The sequence below is a fragment of the Pezoporus flaviventris genome, unplaced genomic scaffold (genome assembly GCF_033815535.1).
Source record: "Pezoporus flaviventris isolate CSIRO_AGI_PZ_B2104156 unplaced genomic scaffold, CSIRO_AGI_Pfla_v1 ptg000005l, whole genome shotgun sequence".
In the NCBI taxonomy this organism is placed as follows: Eukaryota; Metazoa; Chordata; class Aves; order Psittaciformes; family Psittacidae; genus Pezoporus; species Pezoporus flaviventris.
Window position 1 is genome coordinate 5805273 of NW_026892553.1, and position 27319 is coordinate 5832591.

General features: G+C 46.9%; 1 protein-coding gene across 2 annotated transcripts; it reads right to left on the minus strand.

Annotated features, from left to right (window-relative positions):
- Positions 1 to 2560: 2560 nt before the first annotated feature.
- Positions 2561 to 27178, minus strand: LOC133265361 (pre-mRNA 3'-end-processing factor FIP1-like). 2 transcript variants are annotated; one of them, XM_061445800.1, is made up of 16 exons: positions 26895 to 27178; positions 26087 to 26126; positions 23074 to 23158; positions 22323 to 22429; positions 21217 to 21275; positions 20053 to 20163; positions 17337 to 17467; positions 16439 to 16563; positions 14774 to 14879; positions 13164 to 13362; positions 12793 to 12819; positions 10017 to 10074; positions 9438 to 9493; positions 8104 to 8308; positions 6102 to 6260; positions 2561 to 3192 (listed from the first exon to the last, which is right to left on the minus strand). In XM_061445800.1, the coding sequence occupies exons 1-16, from the start codon at positions 26986 to 26988 to the stop codon at positions 3060 to 3062; spliced, it is 1695 nt and encodes a 564-aa protein (XP_061301784.1). In that variant the 5' UTR covers positions 26989 to 27178; the 3' UTR covers positions 2561 to 3059. The 2 variants fall into 2 exon arrangements, with proteins under 2 accessions (XP_061301784.1, XP_061301785.1); XM_061445801.1 differs by lacking the exons at positions 26087 to 26126; positions 26895 to 27178 and adding an exon at positions 25332 to 25369.
- Positions 27179 to 27319: the final 141 nt, after the last annotated feature.

Below are 27319 nucleotides of genomic sequence, written 5' to 3' on the forward strand. Positions count from 1 at the left end.
GCCACCCCGCACCCCAGTTCCAGGTATCAGCTGCCGTCACACAAAGCTAAACAGACAAGCCCAAGGAATGCAGCGCTCTTGCTACTGCCATGGAAGACTTTTCAGCTTCCTTTTTGCAGGAAACATTTCTTCACTGTGCTGAGGTTATCTACAAACCTGGCTGTTGGATTCCAAGTCAAGGCTAATCTGAACCGTTGTAGCTCTTTAGGATTGGTGCAGAGCAAGCTCACTTTCCAGGATTTCCCTACAAATCACTTTTGAGGCGTTTTCCTCAATTTTAGAGCTCTGCTTCCCATTTACTATTTTGGACAGGTTTAGACAGGCACCACTGTCCCATTTCCCTGCTAGTTTAGTTCTGCTGCCTGATCTCGCTGCCATTCTTGAACATAGAGTCATTTTATACATGTTTTTAAAGCCACTACTAAAGCTGTGAGGATGGGGACCGAACTGAGCAGTTCCTGCAGCCCCCAGCCTCGATGTTTTTAGGTTACTGAAACCCAATGAATGTGTTTGTACATTAAAAACCCAATGGTAACGCGTAGCTGAGGAGCTGCTAGGTCAGTGTGGTGGAGCTGTCTGAAGCTCCCATTGCCAGGCGGCTGCTGTGAATGCTGATGGTAAATCCTCCCTCCAGGCCAGTGTGCGTGGGGTGGCTGCAGTCCCATCCAGAATTGAAGGCATGGAAGCCAAGGCAGGTTGGTTTGACCTTCACCCCCTGCCACATTCCTACTTGCGGACTCCAATGAAGCAGTTCCCTCTTTTTAGAAGGCTGTTAATCACAAGTGACTGATCCTTCTCAAACCAGGTTGCACTGAGACATCTCTCTCACACAGTTCCTGCTGTGACTTTCACAGGGCCAGCTCAGAGCATAAGAATCAAAAGAGCTTTTCCCTCCCCTGTAAAAATACCACCTAGGATGAATGTGTAATTCCTTGTAGTAAACCGACTGCAGGGAAGTGCCTGTCGTTGTCTAAAGCAGGGCTTTTCTTAGGGCTGGCTCCTGTGTAATTAGCAATTACTACAGAGTGGAACTGTTCCTCACTAGGTGACCGAGTTGTTTACACACAGGGTGACTTCACTTCCTTCAGCTCTTAGCTCAAGGCAGTGTATTGCAGCCCCTGTTATCAGAGCCCATTAGACAGAAATAGCTCAGGATCCAGTCCTCAGAAGCATCCCCAGCACACAGCGTGGCCTCTTTGCTTGATAAATACCTCTGCAGCCTGACAGCAGAAGCATTGCTGGGCTCTGCAGCCTTTTGTGCCTGTTCTGCTGAACGCTGACAGCAAAACAATTCCAAACTCGGAAAGGTGCCTGTGGAAAACCAACCCTCAACCCTCACCTGAAGCGGCAAAGATCCTGAAGTGTTTTTTGTCTCTTTCCAATCACCGTGCATGGAACACTAAACATTGATGTAGAGTCCTTCTGCGTAACACCAAACCTCACCTGTTTGAATGAAGCGCAGCAGGAGGAAGCCATGCAGCAGTCAGTGTGAGGGAGGAGGATGCTGCAGGAGGCAGCACGGGTTTGACTCTTTGCTCCATCTCGTTTCAAGATGCCTTCAACATCACCAAACCATCCTGGTAATTTAAGTGTTGTTTCCAGAACCAGTTCATCGTTAATAGATGTTGAATTTGTTTTGATGCCTTCATAAATTATTGTAATATTACTGAACAACATGTGTGACGGGAGGTTTTTTAACCCTTCTTTCCAGTGTATCACTACTGCCCCCAGAACAGGTCCCTCAACAACAGCCATGCCAAGAGACTGACCTTGGGAGGCAGTAAGCTGTGCCATTGTCCTCTGCTTCTCCCAGGGAAGGAGCTGGACTCCCTGAACTACACTGGGACTGAACAAAAGCACATCCTAACTCTCCTGCTCCTGGCCGCAGCCCTTTAGTGCCTCCAGGGACCAGCATTGACTGGCATGAAAAGCAAACCCAGGGGGTAAATAAAGCTATATTTAACAAGTCTCAGCTCCTGATTCAGCATGCTGCACAGCTCAGCACTGCTGGGGCACCTGCTGCTCCCTGTGTCCTGCCACACCAACAGCAGTGCAGGATTCCAGGTACCAGATGTACCAAAACTCCCCACCATCATCTCCCCCGTTCCTCCTACCCAAATCCTCTCTGCTGCTGCTCCCTAAACCCAACACTAAGTGCAAACAAACTCTGGAATGTGAATTTATTTGGCAGTCCAGGGGCAGGAATGTGTTGCACAGGACTGTTGGGGATAACCAGAGAGAAGCCCCTAGGGGCAAACTGCGAGGTGGAACTACACAGTCACTCCATTATTCTGCTCCACTCAGGAAAAACAAAAGTAGTGAAGGCAAAGCTAATGAAAAGAAACTCATGCTCTTAGTATGGGCCTCCTGCTGATTTCCCACTTGCAGATGTAAGACATGACTGACAGACCCACTGTTGCAATAGGTAGCAAAAAGCAGCTGGGGTTGAAGTCTCTGCACGCTGTGAGCACACACATAACTTCTTGAAGCCCTGGTCAGAGCAGCCTGAGCCTCCTGCTCCACCAGGACACGTGGTTCACACAGAGAAATCAGGAGGTACTTTCGTAGCTATAAAGAGATTTATTTGGGGGTGGGACTCTGCACTACTCGAAGCCAGGCTCTAAGCTGGCTCTCGGGATCTAGGGCGCACTCTTCTTTGGACAATAAAGTTCAAGTCGCACTCACTGCCCTATTCTTCAAAAGGAATGATGATGATGATGACAAAAGAACCACTATGACCTAAACGCATTAGTTTCAGCTGAGGCCGTCTTCCATCAGAAACCATAGGATCTGATACACCACAGTCCTCCCTGGGGCTGGTCGGGAGTAGCTCAGTGCTCTGTATAACTGGAACTGCTGGGTTTGGTTTTGTATCAAAAAAGCAGAACAAAAAGAAGAGAGTTGAGCTGCAGCTCTCACCCACTGCAGCAGCGGCGGCTCCGCTCACCCAGAGTCTGCCTCTTCCCTTGGGAAACATGGAATACAAAATGAACCCCCAGCCCAACACATCCCCAGTGCCACGCTGGTTCAGAGGAGACGTTCCTCCTGAGGGCTGGGGGTCACTCCTTGGTGTCCTGCTCCTCTCCCTCCTGGGCACCGTCCTCGCTGGTCTCCTTCTCCTCTTTGCTGCGCTTGTTCTTTTTGTGCTTGTGGCGCCGGTGACTCTCGCCCTCCTCGCTCTCGTGTTGCTTCCTGGGGTGGGAAGAAAGGGGAGAGGGAGGTCGCAGCAGAGCCTGCAGTGGCCAGAGACACCCACGCTGACTGCTGCTGTAATGTAGAACTGGAGATACGAGAGGTGCCCAGGGCATTGCGGTGCCACTGCAGGGGTTACGTGGCTGGAGTGAGGGCAGGTGATGCAAACACTGGAGCTGGGTGCTCTACACCACACAGGGTGGGCAGCACAGACAGGCTGCTGCCAAGATTCAGTCTGGGGTGGTTTTTATAAGGAGCTTCTGTGTCCTTACAGCTCCTGAGGGAGCTCAAACAACTCTGGCACATTTAAAGCTTCAATGTGAAGCACTGAGACTGCTGAGAGAAAGAAGAGTCCTAAATCTGAGGTGTTTGAAACTTCTGCTCCTCTGAACATCTTGGGTAATTCCAACTGGTTTGTGTTGGAAGGGACCTTAAAGCTCATCCAGCTCCAACCCCTGCCACGGGCAGAGACACCTTCCACTAGAGCAGCTTGCTCCAAGCCCCTGTGTCCAACCTGGCCTTGAACACTGCCAGGGATGGGGCAACCACAGCTTCTCTGGGCACCCTGTGCCAGCGCCTCAGCACCCTCACAGGGCAGAACTTCTGCCTAAGAGCTCATCTCAGTCTCCCCTCTGGCAGGTTAAAGCCATTCCCCTTGTCCTGTCCCTATAGGCCCTTGCCCAAAGCCCCTCTCCAGGTTTCCTGCAGCCCCTTTAGGCACTGGAGCTGCTCTAAGGTCTCCCCTTAAGGAGCCTTCTTGTCCCCAGGCTGACCCAGCCCAGCTCTCTCAGCCTGGCTCCAGAGCAGAGCTGCTCCAGCCCCTGCAGCGTCTCCATGGTCTCCTCTGGACTTGCTAAATCCCTGGACTAGAGGCAAGAGAAGGGTCAATGCAGGTAGACAGAGGTTTCCTAATGGGAAGTAGATCCTGTGTCTACCTCTGCTTACTCATAAATGACCTGGCACTTCACTGTCTTCATGCTTTAGAACTCCTCTGTTCTTCACGCAGAGCTACTGCCTGACAACATCCCCACACTGAGATCAGCCTCCAGCTCCCCTCAGGAAGCAGGAAGTGGGAGCTCTGGTTTTGCTCACTCTGGTTCTTGGCACCTCCTGAGAGAAGATTTTCTGCTGCTTGCCTCTCACAGATGCGCTGTTTCTCCTCACAGCCTGCAAACCACATGAGCTCTCCTGAGCTGACCATGGCATGGAGGGGCAGGATGAAAACGCAGCACAGAGTACAGGAAAAGCAGATAAATGTATCACAGGGTAAGTGACCACAGGACAGACGGTGCCGCACGAGTGGGGACACCATCAGGTGTAGACCAGTTCTTGTCACAGCTGGAATACCAGTTCAGCAGCAGACACGTAACTGGCGGAGCCACTGTAGCCCTGCCTGGAAAGCTCCTGCCTGAAGTGATTTTCTGCCTTGTTTAATGAATGGCTTCAGAGCCATTAAAGGGAAGAAAAAAGTACCACAAAAGGCTGGTGCCTCTCCCCAGCACATCCTCAGCCACCAGTGGACAGTGGTTTATGCCTGAGCAATGAAACTGTCCATTAATACTGGAACAAGTGTCAGGGATTTCCTTCAGGCAAACTGCAACAAAACCCTTTCATCTTCCTGCCAGTGCCTTCCCCAGGCTCAGATCTCAAAGCACTTCAAGCAGGGATCCAATACACACTCCAAGTGGCCATAAACAAATATTCATCCATTTGCTGTAGCTACAAACGCTTCCCATCCTATCCCTTTGAACAAGATAGGGAGCATCTGTGTGTGGTCTGAGGAGCCCAGGCAGTCGCCTCACTCCCACCTTAGGCAGTGGCCCAGTCCTGTAAATGGATCTCTCGAGCAGATTCTGACCCCACTTTGTGAGCTCCATCCTGCTCATGCAGTCAGGTATCTAAGCTCGACTTCAGTTCTGAGTGGAGGAAGTGGAGAAATAACCCTTCAAGCTATTGGCTTGTTAGTCTGGTATCAGCTCAGCTTCCACTTGTTTTCTATTCAACTTTGATCATGGGCCTGGCCTTTCTTCCCATCCCTTTGTTTCCAGCCCTTCAGCAATCAATCCTTTCTTGAAATCTTATTCATCTCCTTCAGGGCGAGAGCAGCCTTTTACCTCCAGCCATTATGTAGGAGTTTTTCTGATACCCATTTCAAAACAAGGGTAATTACCTACAGAGCTGACAGAATTTCATCTAGAAGGAAGTAAGCTGAAGCACAAAAAACCAAAGAGCAAGTCAGCTCAAGTCACCACCAGGATGTAAACTGACACAGCAGCAGCATCGCCATAGGCCAGGGGCCAGGCCTGCTACTTTGCTAGAACAACACTCACAGGAAGAGCACCTGGAGCAAATACATTCACTCAAGGAAAGCTGGGATTTTAGGACATCCTGCTCTGCTCCAAGTGATCTTTGTCCAGATCATCACTATTGGAAGCACTGGGCACAGAGCTCTGACAGTGCAGAGCTCAGCCTCCTGCTCCAAGAGGACACTTCAGATTCCAGGCTGAAGCAAGCTCTTCTTTTCTGCACAAGAACACATTGACACCTACAGCTGATGCTTCTGTTACGGTTTTACATTTACTTTGTGTGTACTCTCTTAACAGCAGGCACTAAGCTGCTCTGATGTGATGCTCAGCACAGGTTAACCTCTCCTCTGCCCACCAGTGCTGCAATTTTGCTGGCAGTGACTCAACACCCTGCCAGCTGCCTTAGTGAAGCACCAAGGACCCCTCTCCCTGTACAGACAGCCCTGTCACCCGCCCAAGAGCACTTCCTCCTGCCTGGGCACCACGTCTCAGGAAGCCAGCGAGACGCAGGGTGACAGATCACCCCAGATCCCCAAGCTTCCTGCCCGCAGCCCCGGCGTGCTCCCGTCAGCAGCACAGTCCAACCCTAAGCCAAGTTCTTACCGTCTCGAGGACTTATGCTTGCTGCTCTCGTCCTTGTCGCGGTGCCGGCGCTCCCGGTGCCGGTCCTCCCGCTCCCTGCTGCGGTCTCGGCTCCGGCGGTAGTCGCGCTCAAAGTCGTAGCTGCGCTCCCGGCTGTAGTAGCGGTACCGCTCGTCGTCGCTTGGGGAGAGAGGGGAGAAGTGAGGTGGGGAACAGAGCCCTCGTGCAACTGAGCATCAGGAGCCGTGTCCCCAGCACTGCAGAGCCCACCCTCAGCAACTACCGTCACCGCTCACTCCTGTCACCTCTTACTCCATCGAGAGGCTGAGGTGTTCGTGAGGCTCCTGAATAAACCTGTGATAATGATCATCTGCTGCTGCTGCTGCTTGAATCCAAGCTGCAGTCCCAGCCCTGCCTCTAACCACAGTGAAGTAACGTTCCCCATCTGCCTATTACACAGCTCTTAAGCCCCAACAATAACTATTATCACAGCTTTCCCCCAGCCTCTCAAGGCAAAGGGTTTACAAAATCTCTCCTCTGGATTTGCCAAGAGGGTACCTCAGCAGCACCTGGCCAATCCCTCAGGCATTCTGCCCTCACAATCCTTCTGGAATACGCCCAAGACCTCCAGCTACCTTGCTCCAAACCAACAGCAAGATGCTCTTCTTCCCACCCTGCCTCCCCTGGTGCTGGATTTTACCTCACAACACTGCTGTCCCAGATAACCTGCAGCTCTTTTGTGTCAAAGGGATGATTTTCTTCCCCATGAGTTCAAAAACTTCAATTGTGAGTGCAGCTGACATATCTTTCTGCCTGTATCTGCTCAAAGCACCTCACTTGTTCAATCCATGTACACAGGGGCATGATGTACCCTAAACTCAGGTTTACACTCACTACACCTCACAGTCCCTATTCAGCTTCTGAAAGCCAAAATCTAAAGGGTTAAGTCCCACTACAGGAAGCAACATTCAGACTCTGAGAGAAAGGAAGCAGACTCCCTAACGCTCCTGGAAACAAAGAAATTCCAGCATCATCCAAGAGAGCTCCAAAGGACTCTGGGGAGGATGGCTGCTCACCCTGCCCTGGCAGGCATGAGCTAAGAGGTCAGCGTGCTGGAAACCACCCAGCAATGCTAACAATGTGCTCAGGGGTGCTCATCACAGGGGGAGCCTGTGCAGGAAGTGTGGGGCTCGGAGCAATTCAAACTGCAGCAGGTTTGTCTCCTGTCCTGTTCTGTTCTCCCCCTTCCACACACAAGTTTGTGAGTTAAAACAAACGGGCTTTAGGTGAAGGTTGTCCTATTTGCTCACCCCCGGGGCTGAGAAGCTCCAGGCAGGCAGCACCCCTCTGCTAGGAATGCACATTCTGATCATGTTTTGAATGACTACAGGTATTCCTGAGCCTGAAGCCTGCAAAACACTGACTCTGCCTGTGACAGAACAGGAAAGCGATGGGTTTAGAAAGCATCTTTTCAGGGTACCCTTCACTTTAGCTTCTCCAGATCAACACTGGGAGACTGAAAGCCAGCAGGGTGGCTGTCTCCAACACTGCTTGCAGAAAGGCCTGGGTGAAGATTCAGGTTTCACAGCTCACTCCTGGGGGATGGCACTCCTTGCCCTGAAAGCCTCTCTAGGAGAGTCCAGCAAAGCCCGGGTGCCTTGTCCTTTCATTGACAGGTACACTTAGGAGACAAGAAGCAGCAGCTTCTATGGCCGATGGTTCACACTGAGCTGTGAAACACCCAGTGCACAGAGAAGGGCTATTTCATTTACTGGCCTCACATTACAGGTGCGGAAGCAAGTGTAACTGGTTCTGCTGGATTCAAACAAAAACAGCCACAGGAAATCAGCCAGGGCCACCGGCTCCCAGTTTGTCCTGTGGTTATTGATCCAACATATCGCTTCCCAACTTAAACTGCTACAGCCATAACCCCATCCCTTGACCAAGCACCGTGTGCTCGAGGGCAAGGCCAGAGCTCCCTGCTGGGACCTGTGAGGAGAAGCTGCTGGATTACAGCACTCACTTGTTGTATTCACTCGTGGTCGGGGTGCGGTCTCGGTCTCTCTCCCGTTCCCGTTCCCTTTCCCGTTCTCGCTCCCGCTCCCTCTCGCGCCTTGAGCCTGAGTATTCCCAATGGCTGCTGCTGGAACTGCTTGTGCCCTTGTCCACCGTTGTCACCCAGGGCGTGTGGGATGTGGAGATGGGTGGGTAGCTGATGAAACCTGAATCTGCACCAAGAGAGCAGAATCCTTATTTCAGCATCCTCCCTATCCCTCCCATTCCAGAGACACCCTCTGGAGATACAGCTGAATCCAAGGAGACAACAACCCAGCTCCCTCTTGTCCTCACTCCCCTTTTTACTTCCAGCAGTTTACCCAGGATGTGTGAACACCCATTCCCTGAGGAAGATACAAGCAAGACCTGCAAAACCTCCTCAGCCCCTTACCCTGCACATTCCTGCAAGGGCTGTGCGCTCCCCTAGCTCCTGCCCAACAGAGTCCTGCTACAGAGGACACGCTATAAAGCCTCCATGGAGGAGAGCTTAAATCCAGCCCTCCCAGACATCCTGGCTTGGCAGCAGAGGTGCCTCTCCCACTGCTGAGCCGGCCGATTCCGTCACCCTTGGCTCCTGGCCATCCTTGCAAGGCCTCACTTCTCACCCGGCACCTTCTTGCCTGAGGGGGCACCTGGGGAGGGCTGGGACACCATCTGCTAATGAAGGATGAAGCCCGATGAGCCCACAGCCACCAGCACTGGTGCAAAGGAGACAGCCTGGTGCTGCCTGTGACTCCTCAGCACAGCGAGGAGGTGCTGCTCCAAGCGGTGGTCACTAAGGAAGTGGGAGAGAGCATGGGCATTCCCGACAGCGCTGCAACAGGGGAGGAAATCTGCTGGAATTCTGGCACTGCCTCTTCCATTACAAAAGGTGACAGAAGCCTGCCTGCGCCTGCAGACAAGGAAGAGGATACAGAGGGGGAGGAGGGCATTCAAAGCTCAGAGAGGAGATGCAGAGGTGATGGCTGTGCTTGTGGTGAGGGAAGAGGCAGAGAGCGTGAGCAAGTACCTGTGCAAACAAGCACAAGAGCACATTGCTGAGGCACATGGGGAAGCTCTTCTTGTATCTACAGTGAAGAGTGATCCGAGGCTCAGCACTCAACCACAAAACTGCATTCAGCATTGCTGCAGAGCATGCAGCTTTCCAAACACTTCATGCTGTGGTCACACTCAGGGTGTGCTTCTGGTGAGGGGGATAGTCTGGGGCACAAGTCCTAAGGTTAAAGCATCCATGATGTCCACCAGCTTAAGACAAGCCTGAACTACCGAACACCAGAGAACAGAGGTATTTTCAGTGCTCACCTGCAGAGTTGTAGCCAAACGGAGGTGGCTGCCTGTTGTTGTAGCTGGCTGGCTGGCTTTGGAGAGAGAAAAAGATGTGAGTAACTAACACCAGTGACCCACTGCAGGTGTGTCTGTGCTGCAAGTGTACCCCATGTTTTCCTGAAGGTCTGTGGGACACCCTCAGGGGAAACCCACGGTGTCATTCTGCACTGCAACCATTAAAAATACAGAGGTGCAGCTGCTTTGCCACAGCTTCTAACTCAGTTGCTTGATGGGCTTTACCCATCCCTTGTCAATCAGGCAGCCCTTCAGCAAATAACAGTGCTTACAAGGTACCTGAGGAATCTTCAGGGAGAACATCTACCACCCACTCTGCACTAGACCTAAGCTCACACCTAGATTTTATTGCTTCCTTTCCATGTCACGAGCATGACAAATGAAGGTGAACGCACAGAGAATTCGCTACGGACTCTGCTCTCACCTCTGCCCCAATCCAAGACTCGACTGAGAATCCCCAGGCCTGATTTTAGACCTGCCCACCTCCCTTTCTCCCTGTGGAGGAGCTGTGCCCATGGCTCAGCCCAGGTGTGGTCTTACCCATCCAAGGTTGGAATGAGGAGAGCTGGTGGTGGTGCCAGAGGAGGTGGGAACAACCCTAGACAGAGAAGCAGAAGTCATCACAGAGACCTCACAGCTTGCCGTGAGGAACAAGAGACCTCATTGCCAGTTACAGTTAAAAGCAGTTTAAAGCACCCTTTTACTCTAAACAAAGCTTTTTGAAGTGAAATAGTTTTCCTTCAGGGTTGTATCTCCTACCAACATTAAAACCCTACAGCTATGTTGGCTCTGTGGGGGTATGGAGAGAAAAGTAAAAGAAGAATTACCCTCTGTTTTGGCTTACTCATCTTAAGCACAAGATTCATGAAAGAGTAAAGATTAACCCTGACAGCCCTGGGCAAGACAGAGACTTCTGGTTCTTGGGATGGAGACACTGCAACTACAGCAGAAGTTTTATTGCTCCATTGGCTAAAATGGGTAGCTTTGTCTCTCACAAGGCAAGTAACAGAGTTCACCTGGGTTGGGCTGGTTTTGAAGAAAGCCAATTTTCTGAACACACATACACACACACACACACGCACTCACAGACCCTGAGAAGACACAGCCCCAGTGATGTAGAGGTGTCTGCAAGGGCTGGCACTTTAAAAACAGGCCCAATGTCACACACATGAAGAGCTGTTCATCACAAGGCAGTATCTTCAAGAAAGCACAATTAAGCATAAGCTTATGAAGGCCACTTCCAGAAGTGGCTTAAGCCTTGGAAGCCCAAGTCCTCAACCTTGGGCAGTCTGGAATTGAGAAGCATTTGCTGACTGCTCCTAAACTTCTAAAACTTGTACCTGTCACTATAAGCAACCATCACTTCTATAGGCAGTTACCAATGCCAGCAAGAACAGACCAACCAACCACCCACTGGCCTGGCTTTGCATAAGAATTCCTCTGTTTATTATTAAACAAGAAAAGAAGAGGAAATTGTACTGCTACAAAGGACAGGAGCCATTTACTGAGGGCAGTCACTGAAGCCAGAAGCTCCAGGTTCTTTTTCAAGTCAATGGAGCCTGAGCTAGCACTGTCAATGAAACCATGTCAACGAAATTCATCACCTCTTACTGTGAACACTAAAATGGGTCAGGAGAACCCCTTCCTACAAGGGTCTCACTGCAAAAAGAAGTGACCTCTAGCCCAGTTACAGCTGGAAACAAGGTGGGGGACATGTCTCACTCTTAGATGCTTCAGTTTTTCCCCTCCTTTTCCCAAGATCTTCTGATAAAATGCAATGCCTGAAGCATTTCTAACCCATCTGCTCACCAAGCATAAGCACTTCAAAGTGCTACTGTTAGAACACCTAATTCTAATGGAGGTGGATCATCCTCATAACCATAATTAGCAGGTATCCTCCCTCAACTCCCTTTCCAAGCCCTCACCTCAAGTGGAAGTTCCCTGCCACAGCCTGGTCATTCTGTCCACCTCACCCCTCCCAAACAACTTTACTCTAAATGCACTTGACTAGCAACATCTAGACCAGTTTGCATCCAGTTTCACTACAATACAGTTCCTCTAAATCCAATCTTACTATGAGCAGGTTCCTTCTAGTACAGCAATGAAAACCAGCTCTGCAATGTCACTGTACACTGAGAGGAGTCTGGAAAGTGATGATTTAACAAACAGGAATTTTCTGAGGGACAGCACAGCCCGTGTAGGTTTTCCATATTTCCATTTGGGAAGCCCAGGGCAGAACATGAATACAAAAGCATGGACACAAAAGCTGTGAATCAAGCCCAACGTGTCTGACACACAGTGAGGACGAGCACAGCAGGTCCAAAGTGCTTTGGGTGCAGACCTTTTGCAAATACATGAATCAAGTAAAGAAGGGAGACTGAGATGAGCTCTTAGGCAGAAGTTCTTCTGTGTGAGGGTGCTGAGGCGCTGGCACAGGGTGCCCAGAGAAGCTGTGGCTGACCCATCCCTGGCAGTGTTCAAGGCCAGGTTGGACACAGGGGCTTGGAGCAAGCTGCTCTAGTGGAAGGTGTCCCTGCCTGTGGCAGGAGGCTGGAACTGGGTGAGCTTTAAGGTCCCTTCGAGCCCAAACCATTCTCTGGTTCTATGATAAGCACACAGTACACCAAGGCAGTGCCCTGATAACATATCCAACAGTCACCATCAGCCTTGGATTTTCAGATCTATGGCATCTGCTCAGAACCATCACTCTGAAGGTGTGCTACACAAACAGCTAAATTTGTTTTCCCGGGAGTAGGCAAAACTTCCAGTTGAAAGAAATTACAGCCAGAGGAAACTCAGTTTGACAGCAGCTCCGAATTAGTGGGAACCTTTACTTATGCACAAGACTGGCTGTTACATTTCTCTATTAGTATTCACCATCTCTGCTGCACAGCAGGGAGCAAAGGCTCTGATGGAAATAACATTTATTCTGCTCAGTCTCACGCTCCAAATTCCTCCACAAAAGCACCAATCTGTCACTCAAACTTTTGCTGTGCAAATGTCATAACAAGAACTAAACCATTTCAGATCTCAGTAAGTGGCTTCAGTGCCATCTGAAGTTCTCCATTTCACTTTCTAGATTGGTCTTCAGAGACACACTGAGCAAGTGTTAAGAAGTCCTACAGATCATTATTTAGTTACAGAATACAAGATAAGCTGCTCAAGTTCAATTCTGCACTGGAGTTTATTAGCCTTAAACTAACTGTGCTCTAAAATGAGTCTTGGTGTCATCCCAGCTCGTGTTTCTTAATCTAATGCTCAGAGCCATCTGGGTGCTCAACATCACTGCTGTTATCAAGAGCAAATCAGCACCTACCTGGAATAGGCCCCGGTGGTGGAAGACCTATGGAAACAAAGAAGCAAAACCAATGAGAACCGCAGGTAAAGCATGTCATCACTCTCCCTCAAACTAAACTTAAAAGCACTCTTTGGAATAAAATTCACATATCTGAGCAAACAGACCAGCAGAAAAAAGGGTGCTATTAAGCAGTAATTGGCCATTAGCTGCCACTTTTTAAGTATTTAAAGGCAAATGTTAAGATAGGTTGACAGAGACACTGAACAAAGACTGGACAGGTCTAAGGACCTGTTACTTGACTGCTCAACTGTCCTATAGCATTTAACAATTAACCCTTTGCTTTGCTCCAAGCCTGGGATGCAGCCTCAGACTGCCGTATGAACATGTACCTGGAGGATGCAGGGGAGGTGGAACAGAAGTAACTGGTGGAGGAGGGTGGAGGAAGTGTGGTGGAGGTGGCCCAGCCAGTGGAGGAGGTGGTGGGCCTGCTGGTGGTGCAAACGGCTGCTGCTGAGGCGGCTGTTGGGGCTGTGATGGCTGCTGGGGCTGCTGGGGGGGTTGTGGCTTACTCCCGTGGTCTCCAAGCACCTGAGAAGGCAAAGGAATGAGCAGAGAGCGTTTAATCTTGCTCCTAGCTAGGACCTTGCTGTGCTGGCATAAAGAGAGTGTACCACCAAAACCAGCAGCACTGTGATAACCTGGGAAGACCAGGCTGTGCTATACCCAGCAGATAACATCTTTGGGGAGGAAGAAAGGTTGATCAAGGCAATCAACATGCTTAGTAAGGGATCTTCTCCTACACAGAACAGCAGAGACTAGAGTCTAGGTCAACACACAACTGTGCAAAAGACAGCTGACAGGTATGAATGCCTTTTGTTCAGAGGAACTGCCACTGATACAGGCTTCGGATTGAGAGCTGCCTTATTTGAGGGTTTTATCCCTCCTGAGGGCAGCAAGAACAGAATGGTTTGGGTGAAGCCAAATTCTGCTCTACACTGGAAGCCAGCCAAAGACTGGATTCACATCTGTCTGACAAAAGGTCACAGATGGAATGATCAATACACAGAGATACCAGAATGACCTGGAACGGGTATCCCTGCTTGCAAGTGGGAAGAACAACAACCTTTTCCCAGCAAATTCTCTCTTAAGCAAACTCTTTTTGGAGCCATTGCTGGCAAAATTCAGAGAACTGACTATGAAACAGACACAAATCCACTGTAAAAACAAAACCAGGAATCGTGTCTAGACAGGGGAGAAGTTCCACATGTGGAGCTTTTGGTGAGTTAGGAGTGGTAGGAGGAAGGTGGTTAAGAGAAGTGGCAGGAGGAAGGTGGTTAAGAGGAGTAGCAGGAGGAAGGTGGTTAAGAGAAGAGTTCTCAATACATGGTCCTCAAATGATATACATAGCATCTTCCTACCTAGAAGCCAACCAGAACATTCTGGTCATACACTGGACATGCAAGATCAGAACTGAGTCCAGTTTTAAACCCCAGGTTTTTATTTCTTACAAAGGACAATATCCAGTAACACAGGCCCACCCTAAGTCTGAAGCATGGGCTGCATCTAGTGATGCTTAGCCCATCAGTCTTAGTTACTTCAAAGTCAAAAGAAACACAAGCCCCAAGCAGAAGTTGTCCATTGCAGAACTAAAGATTCCAACCCAACAGTGAAAGGGAGTAATCTATATAAGAGCCTCCCAGCTATGGACCCCAAGAAATAATTTGGGAGAGCTGATGGGAAAAGGAATTACCATGGGATGGGAAAAGGAATTACTCTGGCATTACCATTCAGACAGGCAGGTGACTCTTAAAGAACAATCCCTAGCTCCTAGTAAGATAAAGCTTTTAACATGAAGTTAATTCAATCTGCATGCATATGCCATGATATGGTTCATATACTACCTCCTACTTTGCAGATGGCAACAGCAACAAAGGAGGTCAGGCACACACAGACATTTGTTCAGTGTTGACTAGAAGTGCAATAAAGCCAAGACATTTACCTGGATTGGGTTTTCCTCAGAGGCATGTTTATCACGGCGCCTTCCTTCTACTCTCCTGATTGTGCCAGCCTGGCCACCGATCACATCAATCGTCCCACCCAGCTTCCTGGTACAAAGCAGATGCATCTTTTTAGGCTCAAGGGCATTAGAAGGAGCAATTTTCCCTACTACTGGACAGATTCATCTTCTACTTTCTTTTCCACCAGGGAAAAATGTGCAAAAGGAGCATTCAAATTTCACAAGTCCTTGTTCACTCTTAGGGGAAGAACATTTTTGTAGGAGCTCTTTGTAAGGTCATCACAAGTTTCTGAGAGAGAGGAGCACCTGCACCTTAAGTTTAAATATCCTTCATCCTATATTTATTTGATTTGTCCAAGTACAACCTTAAGGCATTTTCCTGTAGTCAGGATAGAAAAATATCAGCACTTTTCCAAGTTAGCAGAATTTTTTGTATCACTAAGAAATTCAGCCAAAGTGGATATAAGAATTCTGGCTGGTTGGAGAGAGGGAATTTTCTCACTGAAATCTACTCACTTTGAGGGAAAAAAACCTGAATCAAACAACTCATTGCTAATCCCATGGTTCTGATTCTGCTGTGGTTTACAAAGATAATTGACCTGATCCTGACCAAAAGGTCTGCCACAGGAGCAGAATCTTGTGTGTCAGTACTTTTAAAACCAGACTGCAAGTTAAAATGACAGAAACATTGTACAGTTGCAACAGCAACAGCTTGCTCTGCAGTGGTCTTTTCCAAAACTTCATGATATATACGTAACAGCTATAAAGAAATGTGACTGATTTTATGGCACTGTGAAGCGGGAAGAAATACCAAAGTGCTTAGATGCAGAAACTAAGTACAGATTTAAAGCTTATACTTGAAACATAGAGTTGTTTTCCTTCTCAGTCAAACTGGGATGTTGGAATACAAAATCATTTCCGCCAGACAGGTGTGCAAAAGATGTAATGTGAATAAAGCAACAGATGTAATGAAAATAAAGCAATAGCAACACCCAGACCTACTAAAGCTTTGCCTCTTCTGGTTTCACACAGCTTTGTTTTAACAAAGCTTTTGATAAAACCCTACCAACCTCACCAGGTCAAAGAGGCTTCCCAGAAGAGGCTGCCAGTCAAGTGACCCAAATTGTTTTGCTTTGTCCAGCCTTGTGGCTCCTCTCTCTCATTGGAGAACATAACTAATCAGCATGCACCAAGCAGCATAGCACACAGGTTAGAAACCAATAGCTCCTCTCAACAGCTGCCAAACACGTAATCCACTTCCACTTAAGGAGGCAAAGATTAACACTGTGGGAGTAAGAATAAGCCAAGTAAGCACAAGCAGCAGCAACGTGAGCCCTCAAAGCTGAGGGACTTCCCTTGGCTTTTTGACTCCCAGAGATGTCCCTTCAGATGGGAAACAGGTTTCCCTCCCTGTGCAGCAGTACACTGAGGATATCATCAAGAAGAAGTAAATGGATAGGTAGGAGCTGTACAACCGTCAGGAGAGCACTGCTCAAGACCATAGTTAATGAGTGACCGCTGTAGATTCCTGTAGAGTTTAAAAGCTTGTTTCAGGCTTGAAGAAATTCAGATATGGCCCAGGTAGATCCCAGCTACCCCTATGAAGAGCATAGTGCACCCAGGCTTTAGGTCTGCACCATCTCTTACCTATTAGGAGGAGGCCCAGCCTTCATGCGTCCTCCCACCAGAGCCAAGAAGTCTGTTTTGAATTCTGTTTTGATGATGTTGTTTTCCACTTCTTTTTCAGCATTTCCTGTTCTTCCTTGCTGAACCTGTGGAAGGCAATAGGTAACACAGGTTTAATGCCCCTACTTTCAACTAAATGTAGCATCAGAGATTAATCTACAGCAAAAGAAAAGGGCTCCCCCAGGGAATAATTACAGGGCTCTTGTGAACAAGCAGCCCATTCTGCAGTCAAGGTCGCAGATATTGCTGTAAACTGGCTGACCACTCCAGCCTCAGCCTGCTGTCCACTGTCTCCCATTGTAAGTCCAAAAGTTTAATAAGCTCACAGCCCTTTCCATTTAGTCCTTAATTCAAAACTGGAAACAGTAATATTCACTGTATGGAACAGCAAGTATGAACTCCTTGGCTGAAGTTCTGATTAACAGCTGCTGGACACCTGATGGACTCCTGCAAAGGTTGATGGCCAAAGCAGTCCCCAAACACAAAAGGCTGCCACACACCCACAACAAGTAAAACAGCCATGGATGCCCAGCATCCCTCTCTACGCTTCCCACATCCACATCTGTCTTCCAACCAAACACCCCTATAGCAGGGTAGCCCTAAAGTCAACTGGAAATTCACTCAAGTCTTGCTCTTGCAGTGGTTCAAACCTGCCAAGCAGATGGAACTGTTTGCTCCATAGAGAAAAGATTTTTAGCAGAGAGATTTCAACTTTAAAGATATATTTTTGTATTTCTCATCAATGAAAAGGAACACAGAACAGTTGAGGTATTTTCTGTTCTTACACTCTCATCTCTGTGATTACAATAAAAAGCCCCAGTTTTATTGTAGCCATATGCAGGAGTAACATGTCACCTACCGTGATCTTGTTTTCAGTGCTGATGGGAGGAGCAGGATCCAGTCCAAGCTGAAGCCGCCGCTGCTTTTCACAATATGCTTTCCATGTTTCTTCATTGAATCCATAATTAAAGTAATCAGAAAGATCAGCACCTGGCAAAGGGAGCAGAGGTTAACACAGAGATTCCAGTAGAGCTACATTGTCAAATTGTCCTTCAGCTGCTTAAATTAAGCATTAAGAAAACAGAAATCTTCCAGAGAGAAGAGCTTACTCTCTGCTTCATCCTGTTAGAAAGCCTCTGTGTGCCACAGTGGAGATGGCTGCATCTGTCAGTGGGAGGGGGAACACAGCCTGAACAGTGGCAGGACCATCTGGGAGACACAACACAGCACCTCTTCATGCTAGTAACAGTGACGATGCTTGCAACAACTTATCCACCAACTGGATTTTTTAAGATTGGTTTCTTGCAATTGTTCAAATAATTGAGTGCTGGGGAAAGCACAGAAATGATGGTTCCAGCCATCACCACCAAAATGGGATGGTGCCACAGAACCTTTTCTTGGTAGAGCTAAGTCAACAAGTTCTGCTCCTGACTGTCACTGCCTGTGCTATTTTGAGAAGAGATTCTGGGACCCACCCATGTCGTGCTATTTTGAGAAGAGATTCTAGGACTCACCCATGCCATGACACAGGGCTGAAATGGAAGTTTTTTATGGATACCTCTCAAACTACAGAATTATAGAGCAGTCAGGATCCTGCCTCTAGCATCCCAGCACTGTTATCTTACTCCTTCTAAGATTGTTGTCTTTCCTTGACAGTTCTCTGTGAAATGTTCCAATTCAGCAGGAGCACTTCTGAGTAAGAGAGGTGGCCACAAACTGCTTGCCAGGAAAACACTGATGCAGAGGAAAAAATATAGCTGCAGTTTCCCCTGTAAGGCACATCTTACAACAAGAAGCATTACAACGCATCTCCTAACCCTGCTCAGATGTCCCTCAAACATCCCCCTCACAGAGGTATTCCCAGACAGACCAATCCTAAACCAAGGAGCTGTTAGGTAACGGCTAAGCAAAACGCTTTGCCCATGCTGAGCCTGGATCCGTACAGTGAGGTTTAAGTTTATATTCTAGGCAGGCTACTCTTCCTGTTGTACCACCCAAACATGCAAATTGCACGAACACAGACTCAGCAATGTGACGTTTACATATCTATTTTATCAGCCTATATTTCAACCCTGTATCAGTTCTTCCACACTTCTTCCTCTCCTCACTTTAAAGAGATACCAACTTACTGAACAATTAACTATGAAGGATATAAACCTGAAAGGCTGTTGAGTAACAAGCTACTTACCATCAAAAGTAAACTTACAAGCCATACACCTCTGCAGACATCTTCCCTCTATTTGGACTTACATTGTTTTAAGGCTAGCTGCCTTCAGTTTGGTCCAGGGATGTCAGCATGACCATAATGATTTCCTTCCTTCATCTCTGAAGTTCCCATCATTATTTTCCCTCTAACTTAGTTTCTTCCTAGCCCCCTCTTTCTCACTTCACTCTCCATGGGAAATCCCCTGCAGAAGAAAGGCTACATTTCCTATTATGTCTGTAGTAGCCAATAATCACCAGAGTGCTTCACTGCTGGTCTGATACCATGATATGTCAATGCAGTTATTAGCACTGTTTCACACTCCGATGCCCTTCATTTCAGGTAGTCAACAGATACCAAAACCACACCACAGCCTTACAAAAGCACTACTTAGTTAGCATAGCAATATTTCTGAATGACAAATAAAGAACAGGGGTTGGTTTGAAGAATTATTTCTGCAAAGGGGCAAGTGGAATTTTAGTTTCAGTTAACATTTTAGCATAGCACATTTTCGGAGTAGCACAGGAAAAATCTGGATCTCTTCGGTTCCTTCATTTACTTTTGTACCAAATTCAAATGACAACCAGAAGTTTACTTGTAACACCCTACAGCTGTCATGCAAGAGTCACTTCTGAGGAGGTATCTCCCTAACACTAATCAGGAAGACAAAAGAGACCCTGTACATATTAAAACCCACTGTGCAAAGCACTATTTGTCTGGACACAGTCTAAATAATACTGTCCAGAAGAAGTAAGTGGGAACTGCTCACTCACTCCTACGCACCTGGGGGCAGAATCTGGGAAGAATTAGGCAATGCCACTTTTCCAAAAGAAAAGTCCTAGCCTTTCATGTCAGAGCAGCACTTCCCTTCCTTTTATTCAACTGTTTGCAGCAGCAGAATTCAACACAGACAGACAGCTTTCCTATCATGACAGGTGCTCACTGAGCTTGGCCATAGTGAGACAGAATAACCAAGGTACTGCACATGAAAAGGAGACCACACATCATCAACAGTCAAATCCTGATCCTACTCAATTGACTTTTAGGCCCAACAAATGTTATCCTATCGCTATCAGTGCAATGTTTGCTGGAAGTAGGGAATTAATAAAACAGAACATTACAAAAAATAGTTCTTCCCTTTAGGGAAGTTAAATTAATAGAGCAAATAAAACCAATTTTCAGTAGAAGCATGGCTGGCTCAGTCAGTAAATGTCACTGATAGCCTCGACAGGCACCAGAGGCTAAGCAATGGTCATTGCTACAATTTCTTTATTTCCCGGCAGCAATAAATGGACAACAATTACATGTGAAATTCAACAGAGACCACTAAAACTGTAGAAAATATTTACCAACAGAAACTGTGAAGCCCCACCTGGTTTCCTCCATGGTTTGTCTTCAAATGAATCTAAATCCACTTCGATAACAGGCAATCCATTTATGTTCCCTGCAGCATCTAAGTCAATACCTTTGGGCTGCAACTTGGCTTTGGAAAGAGAGAGAAACTGTTACTATTTTTAATGCAATGCCTTTAATCCACTCATTTGTTGAGCAAATTATTCCAGTCAAAAATAAAGCACTACTGTGAATTCATTGCTGGCTTCATAGCACGGAGGTAACCACAAGCAACTCTTTAATAACAATTACTTCAGTCACTTTAGAAATAAAGAGCCAGGGTGTACAGCACTTGCAGCTGAGCAGCAGGGAAATAATTCAACCCAAATTGGTCCTACAGACAAATGCAGTGAATTATTAGAGCATCAAATGCACCAAATTTATCCCAAATGAAAATAAATTATTTTTCTCTTCCCAAGATTTTCTCCTAACAACAGACTTTTTCAGGATCAGTCTGAAATGGATCCTGTACTAACTGGAGTCAGTAGAAATGTCTTAGGTACACAGTCTTCAAGGAGAATTAGTTCTTATTTTCTCAATCAGAAGGTAAGTCATTTGCACGAAGAAATTAATGGAAGGCAGTATGTGAAGCCCATGGAAGGCCAGTCTGACATATGAGAAAGGATGGAATCCAAGTCTTGATATACAGTATAAACTTGAACAAATGGTGGGGAAGATTTCATTTGCAGGATTACATAGAGCTGATACTGAAGGCCAGAGTCTGTTTCTTTTAGTATCTTGCACTGCAAGTACCTCCATATACTGACCACAGAGTTAAAGCTCTCCAGGCCATTTAGAATGTTTGGCTCCAGTGCAACAATATAGTTCAGAAGCATTCTGTCTTTCTACTATAAAAGTAATAATCAATGTATTTTTTTTTCTAGTTTAAATAGAATTCCAATCAGCCTGTTCAGTGATTAAATCACTGTAATTAAAGTAATTAAATCATTCCAGTGCTCCCTGCACCCTCAGACTGTCCCAGAAGTGCTTATCTCTAGGAAAAGCACTTACTATTGCTAATTTAAATAAGATGCACTAATTCTATACCCTTCCAAACAGAGACCAAGACTTGCAGCTGCTCCAGCTGTCAGTGCCAGATAAGTGAAATATTGGAAGAGGTGAAGGATAAAAACAAGAGCAATACCTGAAGCAGATGCTCCATAGCCTCTACCCGTTTTTAAGTTTAGATTCATAGGAGTTCCCCTATACGGAAAAGAATCACTACATTGGTATTTGAATTGCTTGTTTTCATACAAAGTATATTCGAGCCCTAACAACCTTCAGAAGACACTTAGTTCACTTGGGTTTATCATGCATTTAGTACTAGGTCTCAACACGTTAAAAGTGAAATTTATTTTCCACTTAAGTTTCTCTAAGCCTACAGAAACCAGCAAATATATTTACTGACGGACCAGAAAACACAAGAGGATTGTCTTGAACGTGAAAGGGAAAGATTATTTCTAAGAGTTGCAGTTTCCATTCTGTCCAGGAATGTAGTTAGTGTTTAAGTGAACAGCACGGAAATCACAGCTGCACACAGATCACAGAATGAGGAGAGAAAGACAGAGGCAGCAGATTTCAAAAGGGATGTCTGCAAAATCTAGTGAACTGTTAAGAGATGGAGCACTGCTATTGACAGCAACCTATCAGGCTGAAACCACTGCTCCAAGAGAAGGAAATTATCAATAAAGTGGAAAAGTGAGAATATGCTGCAAAGCACATGTAAGCCATTCCCTCAAGAGGAAGGCTGCTAGCAGCAAGCAAAAGTGCTGTCCTATTATTTTTATTCAATGCAAGTGAGGTAGAATTTTAAGTCAGTGACATAATTTTACTGGTTCACAAATCCAGCCTCACCATTTCTGAAGTATGAAAAATCAGACAGCTGAAAACCAGTAACCTCACAGTTTATGCAAATTCTTATCAAGGCAGATTCGGGTTCTTGACCTTTTCACAGAGGAGGAGTTAATTGCAACATCCCACTTGTGATTTCGCCCAATAAAGCATAGTAATTTTTCAGTTAATTTTCCAACAGCAGACCCACGAATTATCATTCCTATTTTACAGCTGGATTCTCCAGCCAGCAGTTGCAGGACAGAGCTGTCCACCAGCTTCTAACCCCATTCTGTTGTCTTAGCAGTTACTCATATATATCCCTGGAGACAGATCAGGTCTCATCCCCACTTTCAATCCCAATCAATACACTAGAGCTACCTCAGATCAAACCCCAACACCATTATCAGCCACACGTACATGTATGATGGTGCTCCCGTTTTAATATTGCCAATAGTAACCTTCACGTCATCATCATCACTGTCACTATCGCTGTCATCTTCTTCATCTTCACCACTTGGAAGGGCCTAGCAACAATGAAAGCATACAGAAGCTCATCAAAACAGAATACTGATCAATTCCCTGGGACAGTAAAACAAATCTTGCAAAGCTCCTATGACGAAGGTCCCTTAGAAAGAATGATTCTGACATAAAGACATAAATTTCTATTGCACTCTGAGGTTATACAAAGTTGTCTCTGGAGGCAAAACCCAAAGAAAGAGGCAGTGGAAGAGCAAGCCTCTTCCTATCCTTTCAACTCAGAGCCACTAGAACGCATTTTGAAAGGTCTGAGCCTGAATCAAAACTGATTCCCAGCACTTTGGGCTTTCTATCCCAGTGTTTCCCATAGTTACTGACCCTCAAGAAGTCATACTGAATATTGAGCTGAAGGTAAAACCATATTCTGCTTTTCCGGCCAGCCTGCAGCACCTCATCTGCCTCTTCAGTGGACACAAGCAGTACTTGGATGAGGGTTCACTGCCCACTACATAAAGTAGGCTGAGAAGAGAAGCTTGTTGCCGTAGTTAGCATTGGGAACTATCAGTGCACTCCTACAGTACAAATGTAATGTATTAGGCAGTACCAACATCTTTACACTTACATCATTCTATCCACGGGCATTAAGAAGCACAAAAATAACTGTGTCTACCACTTGCAGTGGAACACTTACATGTTGTGAGATCTCTCGGTCTTCATTGCTGACAGGCCGGTTCTCCTGAGGAGCATCTTGCAATGGATGGGAAGACTCTGTGTGTCTGGTAAATGTGACAGACAGGAGAAAGTACGTAAGACCAATCTAGAGTTTCACCTACAAACATTTCTAAAGCATTCATCCAGATGACTTTATTCATGTAGTGTGTTTATTCTGCTGGCAGCCAGCTCAACTGTATGACAAAAAAATTAATCATCCTTGCTTGGCTTTGCGTTTTGTTGAAAAGAATCAGTTTAGTGCTTCCCAAAAGCCTGACAAACAGCATGGGCTGCCTAGCCAAACACCACTTTGTGGCTAATACATAAGTAGCAGCTGGAATAGCTTTCAGCTTTGGTTTGGCACAATCATAGAATGGTTTGGATTGGAAGAGACCTTGAAGCTCATCTAGTTCAACCTCCCTGCCATGGGCAGGAACACCCTCCACTAGATCACGTTGCTCCAAGCCCCGTCCAATCTGGCCTTGGGAACATAATAAGCAAAACTTCACCTTGTCCTTAATGATGCTAATAATTGTACATATATTTACTAAGCAGCAAAGGCATCTGTCCTGTAGAAATTAAGGAAAAAGCGGTTTTAGCGTTCTACAAATAGCTTACATTAATGAGTAGTTACGTTTCAAAGAAGACAGGTAATTATCCACCCAATCTTCCCACTCATTACAAATTAGTCCTAATGCAACAATGGTCAGGTTGAGATTTACGTCCAATTAAAGTCTGTATAAATGTTAACACTGTTTATTGCATTAGCCAAGCAAGAAAGTCAAACTGGTATTCCAGAAACGAGTATGCCATGTTAAAACACTGAAACACAAAGAGACATCATTTTTCTCTAATGTCATAAGTAAAACCTAGCAGAACGTCAATATAATTCCAGCTTTTCCAAAGAGACCATCAGAACAGCCCACGCCCAGGAAACCCAATTCCCCACCAGCACTTTCTGGAGACATTGCTATTGATTTAAAAACCCTATGTCACCTACTAAACATATAGAAGATTATCTTCAAAAAGAAACATATGTAACTCCTGACAGAATCTGAACACTGTTCAGATTAAAGCCATTTCAGAGGCGGCAGGGAAAGAGACACCAAACAAGTAAGCAGAAAGATCACACTGGTGCAACTCAGAAAGCAGTTACTGAGCATAAAAAGAACAAACAGTGTGAGCAGTTACTGAAGCGCCCCTATTAGAAAAGCCCCATATATAAAGAAATACAACAATCAAGCAAGGATCAGAAACAATGGGTGAAGGTTGGGCAGCTAACCAAGGAAGCACAGGTCCCAATGTCCCCAGGTTCCTGAGGTGATAACTGAAGACACACTAAGTTATTAACAGGAGCCAAGGTGTCTAAGGGAAAACCATCCTCTAAAAGTATTCCAAAGCTGCAGACATAAGCTATTACACAGGGGTCAGAAGATGTAGCACTGGAGAAAACTTCCCAGGTGGCTCCAAAACCCTTTGCATTTTGTTTGCCAAATCCAAGCAACCCATAACATTGACCTCCTCAACCCCAGGAATTTTCTTTAGAATCCCAGATGACTGAATTAAGGCAGAGTGACAAGAATTACCTTCAAGTCACATGAAGTATCTGTGGGTGTACATTAAAATGTATGAACTGGAGTTCAAATAAACATTTGCTAAGTCTTTCCCTAACCTGTTTGCTTCCCAGGAATGAGCAATCTGACACATCCACAGCCATCAGCTGCATGAAAAAAATGTCACAGCTATTTCATTTCCCCAGAACACCAACTTAACCCTGTACGCTGCTGACATAACAGCATCCTGCACAGGCTGCCCGTATTTAATGCATCCTTTAGGCTAAGGAATGTCAACGGAGAGAAACAAATACTCCAGGCACGCCAGCAACGTATCTCTGGAGCTGCAGCCATGGACAATATAGCAAACAAAGAGTCATTTTTCTTAAAACACCCCACAGCTCTTCATTTAGGAAGATTCTCATGCAACAAAGAAGGGGAAAAAAGAGGGAAAGAAAAAGAGCACTGGCACAAGCACTAACAGTTTTTCTTCACCCATCTTGCAGTTACTGGATATTCAATTTTTAATCCTGCCGATAAAGTAAAATTACATTCAGATAAAAGTGACAGCAATAGATCTATGCAAGCTAGCAGTAAATTTCTAAGCTAAAAGTCGTTCCTTCTCACAAAGCCCATTTGATGTTTTAGGTACCAATTTACTGTGTTTTTCGGTTTAGATACTTACACCAGAAGTAGGACATTATCCATTACAACCTCAGAAACTCCAGATACTGAATTCAAAATGACCTTAAATGACAATAAACAAACTGAACTTTTGAAGGTGCTGCGCACACAGAGATCCAGTGAAGACCAAGTCCTCTGAAAGCCATGTTACATTTAAAAATTGGAACGTTATATTCTTGCTGAGATAAAACTCTGCTGATGCAAAACACAGTTACAGCTATAGGGGAGTCTTGATCAACAACAAACAGCACTTTTCATATACAAAAAGCAAAATGGATCACTGAGTTCCCAACGCCTTGATCTGGAAGCCTGACCCAAACCACATAGTTCATAGATCCCATGTGGTGATTTGGTTGTGACAGGATTTTAACCTGGCTGAAGCATTTTAGCTTTGCCAAGCTAAAGTACAAGCCACAGTTTTACCAATGCCAGGCCAGCACAAAGGCCAAACCTCAAGGCACCATTTTTCCCAGAGAATTAACTGGAAATCAGATCTGATTTAAAACTAATAGGGGAGAGGGAGAAAAGGGGGTTAAAAGTCAGTTTTAAGTCAAATCCAGTTCACCTTCTAAATCCATAAATGCTGTGCCAGCCCAGGCTTGGCAGCTGGGGGTGACCCCATGGGATAAGAAACAACAGGGCTGCAGCTTCTGGCAACAGCATCAGTGTAAAGCATTCCCAAAGCTATGCTTAAACATGGCTTGATCTTCTCTGCAGCAAGGATCATTATAATGCACAAACAGCCTCCAGACTCACCCAGAAATTGGTCCATCTTCTTGCTTACCAGTGGTGTCATCTGCAAAAACAATAATGATAATAAAAAATAAACTGATTCAAGTGAAAGAAAAAAGCTAAATTTAAGCACGAAATGCATCACAGCAACAGAAATACCTAGTAGTGCCAAGGCACTATAACCCCAATGTTCTCTTTTCAACAAAGTTCAACTAGAAATGGAGCAACTAAAAAGCCGCAACAAAACCAACAACCAGAACCTACTGCAGAAGTGAAGTATCACACCACTGACACACAATGAAACTCAAAATACACATCCACAGTCTCAGAGAAGAAGGAATAAAGGCAAACATCACGTAAGGGACATCTGAGAAGGTCTTTATATAGCCATTTAACATGCCAGGGAAGAAACGTCAAAGCAGCCAGTTGGAAAAGTCTATGAGGGGACAAAGACGTGTAAAATCAGTCCTACGCTTCTCCCTAGACACACACACACGCATACACGAGCCCAGGGTAGCCCGGGGGTTCACCTGCATCAACCGGGCTAACAGCGTTTGGATGGTGAGGAAACCGCGCTTGTAACAAAGCGCCCCATCAACCTCTTTGCATCGCAGTGTTGTTAAAAGGACATTACCCCTCCCTCCCCCTCCAAAACCGCAGCCAACAACCCAGGGTAGCTCCGGCCCCGCCGGCACGCACCGCCCGGCCCCGCACACAGGCCAGGTGGGGCCTAGGCGGCTCCCGAGGCGGGGCCGGGCGCTTCGCGTTGCCCCCCCCACCCCCCCGGGCCGGGGCGCGGCCTGGCTGCGCGGCCGGGGGCGGCAGTACCTACCGCCGTAGAGCCAGTGCTCCTCGTCCTCCTCCGCCTCCAGCGGCGCCGCGCCCGGCACGGCGCCAGCCGCCGGCGGCTCCAGCTCGGTGGCCATGGCTGCGGGGCTGAGGGGAGCGGGGCGCCCGCAACAGCAGCAGCAGGAGGAGGAGGAGGAGGAGAAGCGGCGGCGGCCGCCGGGGCCCCGCTAGGCTCCCGCCGGGGCCTGAGGCGAGGCGCGCATCCGCTGCGGGGAGGTCCGCAGCCACCGGGCCGGCCGAGGACTTGGCTAGAGTGGCGCCATTGCTCTTTCTTTGGTCCTGAGGGCGGGAGAGGTGTGGGGGGGGGGGACGGAGGCGAGACCCCCCTGGCGCGGGAGCGGAGGCCGCCGCCGGGCCTTAGCGCCGCCCGCCCCGCCGCTACAAAAGGCGCCGAGCACCGGGCCCTGG